The sequence below is a fragment of the Phycodurus eques genome, chromosome 17 (assembly GCF_024500275.1).
Source record: "Phycodurus eques isolate BA_2022a chromosome 17, UOR_Pequ_1.1, whole genome shotgun sequence".
NCBI classification, from domain to species: domain Eukaryota; kingdom Metazoa; phylum Chordata; class Actinopteri; order Syngnathiformes; family Syngnathidae; genus Phycodurus; species Phycodurus eques.
The window spans coordinates 3425001-3436410 of record NC_084541.1 but is presented as its reverse complement, the minus strand read 5'-3'; the positions used below and the strand labels follow the sequence as shown (position 1 = coordinate 3436410).

General features: G+C 46.6%; 1 protein-coding gene across 4 annotated transcripts in view; it reads right to left on the bottom strand.

Moving 5' to 3' along the window:
* The window catches only part of klhl13 (kelch-like family member 13), a 67930-nt gene continuing 56520 nt past the window's right edge, over positions 1–11410 (bottom strand). The window contains exons 7-8 of one of the 4 annotated variants that reach the window (XR_009770227.1): positions 1297–2217; positions 4–1215 (exon numbers count right to left, since the gene is read on the bottom strand). Coding sequence is in view for 3 of the 4 variants with exons in the window: in XM_061702954.1 (XP_061558938.1) it covers positions 1730–2217 (488 nt within the window). In the remaining variant the exon portion in view is untranslated. Of the gene's footprint in view, positions 2218–11410 lie in introns of all 4 variants that reach the window. The other 3 variants (XM_061702954.1, XM_061702952.1, XM_061702953.1) reach the window with 3 other exon arrangements.

Here is an 11410-nt window from a genome sequence, read left to right as displayed (position 1 = left end):
TGCATTGTTCATTAAAAGACAGACGCCATCATGCAGTATTGACACTGTCTTACACAAACTTTGGGATTCAGAGGAACTCTGCACACTGTGACTGAGAACTGTTCTAGTTCAGCTAGTTTAAAATGAAAAGATTTTCTTTGAGTAGTGTGCACGCATGACTAGAGACAGACCAAAAGACAGACTAAATCACCTTATTTCAATGGTTAGAATTTTATTCAATTTACTATAATCCCAATGAAAAAAATGTACACTGCTGTATGCTTTCCCACAGAGAAGCAGACCACACACATGCAGGCAGGATAGGAGTGAGGGCAGTGGCGGTTTTTGATATGGGCCTCGGCATTGTTGTTCACAAGCAAGGATGGGGCGAGGATCAAGGTTGTAGGCATCAAACTCAAAATGAGTAAATATTTGCAAAAAAGGTTTAACAGTTTGAACATTAAACATCGTGTCTTTTTAGTGTATTCAATTGAATATAGCGTGAAAAGGATTGGCAAATTACTGTATACTGTTTTGATTTACGTTTTAGACAATATTCCAACTTCACTGGAATTGGGGTTTATAGTGACATCATATTATTACACATACAATTGTCTACAATTTGTTAACAAATTAAAGTGTTAAGTGTTATGCTTGAAAAATTGTGGCACGCAAATTATACATCTATTCTGTTTATGGTAATGATTACGTGGAAAAAGACAATTTATCTGTTAAAAGTAAATTAAAACTGCTAATTTTCTACAGATTTTCTGCCAAAATGAAAAGAGCAAAAGAATTTAGCAAAAAAACTTGAAACAGACACTATTTATTTTAGTGAGCCACAAAGTGATGCAGCAGGCCTAATCCCTGAGTTCGACACCTGTGGTCCGGGTGTAGCTAATAATATGGAAAACAATACTGAGCACAACAGGCCCCAAATCAAGGGGAATCAGAGGCAGGACAGTAATGTGCTGTAATGAGAGTATAATGAGGATATAATGCTGTGGACCGAACTCACCTGATAATTACACAAACCTTTTGTTCCTGGTAACAGCGTGAAGTGCTTGTCTCGAACACCATATGTTGCGATTAAGGATTTAATTGGCTGGGAGCAGGTGGGTAAACTGTGGGCGACGCTGCCGTCTGTCACTGTGCCAGCAGGAAGCGAGAGTTTCCAGGTAACACCGGAAACCACCAGCAATAAACAATCTGCAGCTGAAAGATGTCACTGGGAATCTTTCCAATCAATCACAGTACAGAATCTCAATGTCTGAGCAAACCCTCAAAGTAATGATACCATTAACGTTTAATACTTACTTTGAAAACCATGTTTATTAAATTTAGAAAACACCACTTTGTTAACAGTTTCGTAGCAATCGCAGGAAAGAAGTAAAACCGAAGGAGAGCTGTTTTAGACGGGCCTGATCTGAGGCCTGAGCTTGTCCTGGTAACCCTCTGCAGCGAAATCAGGTAGAAAAGTTGATTTGCAAAGTCCCTTTCAAGTCAAGGTACTTCCTAACACAATATAAACTTAGTGTGCAACATCAAGGTGGAAATCGGTTGCCATTACTGTAACGGTATGTCGTTTTCACCACTCGAGGACCTTGAGGGGCTTCTCCACAAATGTAGGACAGAGGGACGCAGTACAGACTTAGTCTGAAGAGGAAGTGCAAACAATGTCTATATGTGTTTGTTGGGGAGTTATGGGCTTACGGGGGTGTGACCAAAATAGGGCTCCCCCCATCACTCATCAAGGTGCTGAAAGAGGCGACTCTCTGGACGGCGAGCCTGAGATATCTTCAGGGGGGAAGACTGTAAGTGTGCAGGCTCGAATCCCACCAAGCGACTCGGGCAAATCAAACACTTTGTGCCACTCGTCTTTCTCGGGGTCATACTTCTGAACTATTTCCACCATGCAGCGATTGTTCCATGAGTATCCGCCCACCACGTAGATCTTGTTCTCAAACACGGCCACGCCCACGTCACTCTGGCCTCGCAACATGGCGGCGATAGGAGTCCATAAGTCAAGGGCCGGGGAGTAGTACTCGCAGCTGAGCACATCGTCGTAGTCGCTCGTGCCCCGGAAGTGGTTCCCGCCAATCACGTAGAGGCGGTCGCCGACCGTGCACATGCAGTGGAGGCCGCGCACTGTGGTCATGGGCGCCTTCTGTGTCCATTTGTCTGTATCTGGGTCAAAGCACATCAGCTCCTTCTGAAAGGTGTCGTGAGTGATGCCCCCTGAAGTGAAAAAAAGAGGGCTAATTAGCCTTCACGCCAACCATCAGAGGAGGTAAGTGTGATGGGATCAGCCAATCACTGACTCATTGGCTGTCTTACATTTTGTGTAAGCAGGCCAGGTAGATGAAAACTATGGTCTCATTTAGAGGTGTCATAAAGGATGTGAAAAAAACCTAGTCATTTGACATACACTCAGTCAACTGAGGACTACAAAAGCAGAGAGCCACAATGTGCTCACGCGAACATGCACAAACAGACGAGACGTCGAGACGCACAAAGCTGAGGCAAAGTAGGGAGGAAAGGAAGAAACAAAAAAAACAGGACATGTCTACAGGGAAGGCTTAAATAAAGAGGAACACAATCCCAGCATGCATTTGGGTAGAAGCCAGCCAATCCCCGCCCCACTTGCACCTCCTAGCCAGAAATACTAGAAGCGAAAGTAGCAAAGATTTGCAGTGAATCTAAAGCAGAATGATGGATGATTCTCTCTGATTCTCAGAGATCACATGCTCGCTTCATTGAAGCTTGAGCAACTTTTTTGGACCAGAGTGGTGCCTACACAAGTGATCAAGTCAAAATTAGCCCACGCAGTAAAGTCACTGGGGAGAAATAAATTTGCTTCCATTTCAGACGTAATGCAAGAAGCAGATTTCAATACCACTTCAAACACGTGTCATCCTTAATATAATATGGGCGCTGGATCATTTGATGGATCATGGTTGTGGTCCGGACTAATTGTGGCGGCTAAAAGCTAACATATCTTTATTAATGCTCGTTACTAAAACTTCAGGTCAGATAAATGTGACCAATTAAATATTCAAAATCCAATTGTCCCATGGCCAGTTTTTCCCATTTCTTATTTTTTTTCATTTTTTTTGTATTCGATTAAACAACAAAATAATCAGACACTTTTCACTTGACTTTCACTTCTTTTTGTTTGCCATTTGAAAATGGAAATAATAATATACGGTATGGGAGATAGAGCTGTGCCTCTCCAGAAAGCCTCCTGTAGGGGATTGAAGGCAAAGCAAGCATTTTTAAAAGTTTGAATGTCTTTTTAATGAATAACACTTGTCATTTGTTTTCACCCATAAATGTGTCAATAATAGTTTAGCAACCCACGTAATGTCTTGAATAAGACATTGACAATAACAAAACTGAACCTGGTAAAACCATTTACTTGTTTAATTGAAACAAAGTTGGCAAAGAGAGGACTGAACCTACACATTAGGTGAGGCAACGTGTCATGCATAGTTTCATTGAGCTAGCATTCTTTGAGTGGACTGCTCACCCTGGAATTAATTGGGGCGTGGGATGTCGTTGTTTGTTTCGTGGGATGGCCGCAATTTGATGAAATATGACACTTTGGTACTACAGTACTGATCCCCAAGGATATTCTGGTACTGCATAGCGGCACACCCATAAATAAATAAATCAATAAATAAATAGTCGAGTTCTGCCGCAAACACACTCCACCAACATGGTGGCCATACTGCTGTGAAAACTTTACAACAAAGAATTTAGAACATTAAACCCACATCAAATTACTTCTTGTAAGAAATACTGTACCACAAGATAAGTATTATTAGCTTTGCCAAGTGCAGTTTTGTTTCTAGCATAATTAGAAAACTACCAATCCAGTTTCCATAAAACATTGCAGTGGCAACATGGCAAGGGCCAAAAACAATTATATCTGGGAGAGAATAGGAAAGAAAAATGACACAAATGTTCAGTCTTGGTGCAGGTCTGAACTCTTCTGTGACATTCTAATTATAAAGGAGTGGGAAGTTATGGAACAACAAATACAGCTCTGTTTGGATAATAAAATACAAAACATTTTGAGTCAGGGGTGGTTTTCTTTTAGATTGAGTAATCATTTACCTGTGTTTTCACACAAATGTAAACTTTACATTGTCAAGTTCAATTTTAAGCCTTCTGCCTAGAGCTTCTGAGATCTTGCAATAAATAAAATACATCCTTTCATAGAATCAGACCAGAATGGCTGATTTTATATAAAAGCCCTGTACAACTATCCTTCACACCTCCTCAGTCAACCCACTGCTTCCTGGAGGCGTGCTGTGTGAAAGCCAACAGTTAACCTCATGTAACAGAACAAGCATAATCCCCATCCATCCATCCATCCATTTTCTACCGCTTATCTGAGGTCGGGTCGCGGGGGCAGTAGCTTTAGCAGGGACGCCCAGACTTCCCTCTCCCCAGCCACTTCATCCATCTCTTCCGGGGGGATCCCGAGGTGTTCCCAGGCCAGCCGAAGGATGTAGTCTCTCCAGTGTGTCCTGGGTCGTCCCCGGGGTCTCCTCCCGGTGGGACATGCCCAGAACACCTCACCAGGTGGGTGTCCGGGAGGCATCCGAATCAGATGCCCCAGCCACCTCATCTGGGTCCTTTCGATGTGGAGGAGCAGCGGCTCTACTCTGAAATCCTCCCGGATGATCGAGCTCTCACCCTCTCTCGGAGGAAGCAGAGGAAACTCATTTCGGCCGCTTGTATCCGGGATCTCGTTCTTTCGGTCACGACCCACAGCTCGTGACCATAGGTGAGGGTAGGAACGTAGATCGATCCGTAAATCGAAAGCTTCGCCTTTCGGCTTAGCTCCTTCTTTACCACAACGGATCGATACAAAGTCCGCATCACTGCAGACGCTGCACCGATTCGCCTGTCGATCTCCCGTTCCATTCTTCCCTCACTCGTGAACAAGACCCCAAGATACTTGAACTCCTCCACTTGGGGCAGGATCTCATCCCCGACCTGGAGCGGGCACGTCACCCTTTTCCGACTGAGGACCATGGTCTCAGAATTTGAGGTGCTGATTCTCATCCCAGCCGCTTCACACTCAGCTGCGAACTGCTCCAGTGAGAGTTTGAGGTCACGGCTTAATGAAGCCAACAGAACCACATCATCTGCAAACAGCAGAGATGCAATACTGAGGCCACCAAACCGGACCCCCTCTACGCCTCGGCTGCGCCTAGAAATTGATGACAAAGGGCAGCCTTGGCGGAATCCAACCCTCACCGGAAACGAGTCTGACTTACTGCCGGATATGCGGACCAAACTCTGACTCCGGTCGTACAGGGACCGAACTGCCCGTATCAGGGGGTTCGGTACCCCATACTCCCGAATCACCCCCAACAGGACCCCCCGAGGGACACGGTCGAACGCCTTCTCCAAGTCCGCAAAACACATGTAGACTGGTTGGGCGAACTCCCATGCACCCTTGAGGACCCTGCCAAGGGTGTAGAGCTGGTCCACTGTTCCACGGCCAGGACGAAAACCACACTTTTCCTCCCGAGTTTGAGATTCAACTTCACGATGAACCCCCCTCTCTAGCACCCCTGAATAGACCTTACCAGGGAGGCTGAGGAGTGTGATCCCCCTGTAGTTGGAACACACCCTCCGGTCCCCTTTCTACCACTACCCCAGTCTGCCAATCCAGAGGCACTGTCCCCGATGTCTACGCGTTGTTGCAGAGGCGTGTCAACTAGGACAGCCTTGAGGAACTCCGGGCAAATCTCATCCACTCCCGGGGCCTTTCCACCGAGGAGCTTTTCAACCACCTTGGTGACCTCAACCCCAGAGATAGGAGAGCCCGCCTCAGAGAACCCAGACTCTGCTCCCTCATGGGAAGGCGTGTCGGTGGAATTGAAGAAGTCTTCGAAGTATTCTCCCCACCGGCTCACAACGTCCCGAGTCGAGGTCAGCAGAGCCCCATCCCCACTATACACAGTGTTGATGGTGCACTGCTTCCCCCTCCTGAGACGCCGGATGATGGACCAGAAATTCCTCTAAGTCGTCCGGAAGTCTTTCTCCATGGCCTTACCGAACTCCTCCCATGCCCGAGTTTTTGCTTCAACGACCTCCAAGGATGCATTCCGCTTGGCCAGCTGGTATCCATCAGCTGCCTTAGGAGTCCCACAGGCCAAAAAGGCCCGATAGGACTCTTTCTTCAGCTTGACGCCATCGCTCACCATTGGTGTCCACCAACTGGTTCGGGGATTGCCGCCACGACAGGCACCGGCCACCTTCCGGCCAAAGCTCCGGTCGGCCGCCTCAGCAATAGAAGCGCGGAACATGGTCCACTCGGACTAGATGTCCCCCGGCTCCCCCGGAACATGAGCAAAGTTCTGTCAGAGGTTTAAGTTGAAACTCCTTCTGACAGGGGATTCCGCCAGACGTTCCCAGCAGACCCTCACAATACGTTTGGGCCTGCCACGTCGGACCGGCATCTTCCACCACCATCGGAGCCAACTCACCACCAGCTGGTGATCAGTTGACAGCTCCGCCGCTCTTTTCACCAAACTGTCCAAGACATGTGGCCGATGACATGACCACAAAGTCGATCATCGAACTGCGACCGAGGGTGTCCTGGTGGCAAGAGCACGTGTGGACACCCTTATGCTTGAACATGGTGTTCATTATGGACAGTCCATGATGAGCACAGAAGTCCAATAACAGAACACCGCTCGGGTTATGATCGGGGGGGCCGTTCCTCCCAATCACGCCCTTCCAGGTGTCACTGTCATTGCCCACGTGAGCATTGAAGTCTCCCAGCAGAACGATGGAGTCCCCAGCGGGAGCGGTCTCCAGCACCCCCTCCAAGTACTCCAAAAAAGGGTGGGTACTCTGAACTGCTGTTTGGTGCATAGGCACAAACAACAGTCAGGACCCGTCCCCCCACCCGAAGGCGGAGGGAGGCTAACCTCTCGTCCACCAGGGTGAACCCCAACGTAAAGGCGCCGAGCCGGGGAGCAATAAGTATACCCACACCTGCTCGGCGCCTTTCACCGTGGGCAACTCCAGAGTGGATGAGAGTCCAACCCCTCTCAAGAAGACTGGTACCAGAGCCCAAGCTGTGCGCGGAAGTGAGTCCGACTATATCTAGTCGGAACTTTTCAACCTCACACACCAGCTCGGGCTCCTTCCCTGCCAGAGAGGTGACATTCCACGTCCCGAGAGCCAGCTTCTGAAGCTGGAGATCGGATTGCCAAGGTCCCCGCCTTCGGTCACCGCCCAGCTTGCACTGCACCCGACCCCTATGGCCCCTCCCACAGGTGGTGAGCCCATGGGAAGGGGGACCCACGTTACCCTTTCGGGCTGTGCCCGGCTGGGCCCCATGGCTGCAGGCCACCAGGCCTGGCTACAGAGGGGGGCCCCGGTGACCCGCGCCTGGGCAAGGGAAACCTAAGTCCATATTTTGTCGTCATCATAAGGGTTCTTTGAGCCGTGCTTTGTCTGGTCCCTCACCTGGGACCTGTCTGCCATGGGTGACCCTGCCAGGGGCATAAAGCCCCAGACAACTTAGCTCCTAGGATCATTGGGACACACAAACCCCTCCACCACGATAAGGTGATGGCTCAAGGAGCATAATGAATTTTGTTAAATCGCTTTATAGGGGACATGCACGCTTCAACTTTGAGGCGTCAGAAAGACTCGTGACCACCTGAGAACTCCCCCTCCTCCACGCTGCCCTGCTGTGAGACGGCAACTCGGACAATGCCTGGTGTACGTCAAGTAATCTAATTAGCAGCTTCCCGTCAAATCTTGATTCCTGTCTTCAAAAGACTCCTTCCCCGACCAGAAGATTGGAGGGACACTCCCTTCAAGCAGACTATGTGGTTAATATTCACCCGTGCGAGTGAGGTGCTACCTACTGGCGTTGAGAGGAACTGCAAACAGAACTTGTGGATGTGCCTTTGATCTTTGTAAACATAAGATAAAATGTCCGTTTTTATACCTTGCAAACTGGAGAAATATTCCAAATGTATGCCTTGGTGTCTGTGTCCCCATTCTCACTTTGACAGGTCCTCTGCATGATTTTGTACATGATTTGAAATCAAACGGTATGAAATGTTGTATTGAACAATAAGCAACCCATCTGCCACGACCAAAGTTTAAACAATGATTCTATGCGTGACAGTACAAAGTTGGGAGTGTTTGAGATTATTATTTTAAAACCTATTTATTCAAATTTGTGGACAAGATTCAGGCTGGTGGGCGTGGTCTTCTCCAAGTCGACACTCCCTCTTCCTACTCCCCGCTCCTGAGGTATTTCACTCTAAACTCACATCTTTCTCAGTAGAGTAGAGTACAGTTGAGCTGAGTTGAGGCTTCTTTTTCCTTCTGTGCTGGTAGCTCGCCAGCTAGCTGGGTGGCCTCCGGCAACCCCTCCACCTTCCCTTTTTGTCCTCGGGCACCTCCGGGTGCCACCATGTGCGCGAACGCCTGCCGCAACCAAGCTGGCGGAGTTTTTGATCGCAGAAGTCGACCATGCGGCTGCGATCGCTTTCCCTAGCCACGATCGGCCTGTGAGGCCTCAACGAGCAACTGCCGGCATCCCGGACGGATCCTACAAGCCTCTGAGGGCCAGAGCTCGGCTCGCCACCAGGTCAACCGGCAGGGAAGTTATGATCGCATCCCAAATGGGACAACAACTTTCCTTTCCTACTTCTTTTTAGTTTTGTGCATCTGTTTTTTCTTCAACCAAACCTCCCTCGTTTCCGCCTGAGATCTGGAGGAAGACCACCCCAAAGACCAGCTGATCAGCGTTCGTGAGTCGACACTGCAATCCTTACTATGATGTACAACATCAGTGCGTAATAATTGTGGGGAAAGTACTAGCTACATACAAAATACCAACTTTGCCTTCTCTCGCTCTGACTCAACGCATGAAAAGCTCAACACGCTCATTTAATTTAGCCCAGTGACCACACACGATGTCCTAATTTCCATTTTCAGATGCCTTATTTTCCTCTTTCGTTTACCCTTAGTGTTATTTTCTTGTTGTAGTTGTGTGTTTCATTAAATATACGATAAAATTCCACTCGTGGTCGTATTTTGTGTGTTCTGAATATAAGTAAACCTCTGTAACAGAGGACTCAAAATGTCGTAGAGTGTAGCAACCTACATGAGATCATGAGACTGCTTTAAAAAGGTTTGTCGTCATTTTGCCTAAAGTTAAACTTGAAAAATTTGACGTGGTGCCCTTTTCGACACATTACTTAGATTTTTAACAATTAAATTAAACTTACGATAAACCAGAAGTAATGCAAACGTCGCTCCCGACTTATTACTTTATCCTAAATTAATTACAATTCTTATTTCATACATAATCGCTACAGCTTCATTGATAACTTGTCAGACGATTAGAAATGTTAAATATTACTAAAACTGGTCATCTGAGGTAAGTTTATCCATCGGAGTCCAAATACTCATGTGGCTGACAGAGTGAAGTGAAACAAAAAAAATGGTATGAACCGCAGTACCTCAGGATGCTCACACTGCGGTCCAGAGGTGCCGTGGCTCTAGCTACTCCACTAATCGTGTCTTTAACAGCGCCACACCACTTGAGCTGTGACGGTCCTTGAGCTGAGTGCATGTGTCAGATTCATCCAGCTGACAGAATACCTTCAGACAGCGGAGCAGCGTGGCCATACAACGGGAGCTGATCTGCTGTGACAGACCAACACAGAAGTGCATTTCAGCGTGGATCACCTTGCACAGCAGCTCTAACCCTTGCAGAGACCCCAGGATGCTGCAGGGCTTCAGTGCAACAAAATTCCTCTAATTGGACATTTACCTGACCTTAAACATTTAAAGCCTTGCACTATATTTAAGACTTTGCCAGAAGCAGTACTTGAAATCTAAGATAAGTGAATTTCAAATGAGACTCTTGGAAATACTCCAAAGCCTCTCAGCACATGCCCCTGCACAGTTTAATGAGTTCCAAAACAAGAATGGTAACAAATTGTCTCCCTTTACAACAGGGGTGTCCTAACGTTTTCAAGCAAGGCCCCCATAGAGAAAAACGCATCGGATCTATAAGATTCACGCAAATTGCCTGTTTTGAGTTCAAAACGGCGAATTTCGCCGAAAGGCGACTGATTTGCATGTTTGTTAGTACCATGAGGCTGATGTGCTAACCACTTGTCAACTGTGATGCCCACAATCCTGTTTATTCCTTTTCCAACAAAATACAATCTGCAACATGCAGAGATTATTTTTATCCAGCTACACCAAACAAGCAGGCATGTTGGGTGGAAGGCAAGGTGCTCCAATGTAGCATAAGAAAACATGCAAGCGATGCAACCTGACAGGCTCCAGCCATTGAGAGGTTGCTGGCTAACAGCAGATTAGTGGTCCTGTCACCACTACGATATTCATTGCTTAATTGATCAACTGGAAGATTTAACAACATTATTAGGCTTCCAAATAGGTTGAGTGTGTGCTTACATAGCACTTAAAATGTTCACACAGTTTTGATAATCAAAATAACAGTGAAAGGTTTGAATTATGCCAGATAATAGTGTATGAATGAAGAGGATGACCTAAGTCTTTAAGTTTAATACAGTACATCACCTCATATATAGTCTAGGAAGGCTCCTATGTGCAGGTGCTATTTGAGCATGTTAATGCTGAGTCAAACTACTTATGTGTATTCCTTTGGCAGTCAAAGCTTACATATTCTCTCTCTACTAATGTGTATTCCTTTGGCAGTCAAAGCTTAGATATTCTATCTCAAACCATCCTCACTGAATCAAAGTGATTCCAAAAATGTAGTCCGAAAAATAAGCACTGCTAAAAAATGTCAGGCTCATCATGTATCCTGCTCAACCACGAACTCCCTAAATACAAGCAGCACATCGACAGTCCCACCAGGGAAAATAAAATTTTAGATCACTGTTATACGACGCTAAATAACACATACCATGCCAAACCTCGTGCAGCAGTGGGCTCGTCTGATCACTGCTTAATTCACTTAATACCGACATACAGGCAATAACTTAAATGCAGAACATACATACTTAACACAGACATACAGGCAAGATAAATGCCTTCAGTGAAAACAGTGAAAAAGTGGACCAATGATGCAAAGATAGAACTTCAAAGCTGTTTAGACTGCACATACTGGAGTGTCTTTGAAAATTCAGCTAGCAGCCTGGATGAATATACGGACACATCCTGTCACAGCCTATATTAGTTGCTGTGAAGATGTGTGTGTACCAACAAAGTCATTTCACACATTCAATAACAACAAGCCGTGGTTCACTGCCAAACTTAAGCAACTTCGCCGAACTAAGGAAGGCGCATATCAGAGCAGGGACAGGGCCCTGTATAATCGAGCTAGAAACCAGCTGACTAAAGAAATTAACATTGCAAAGAGAAGCTATGCAGCAAA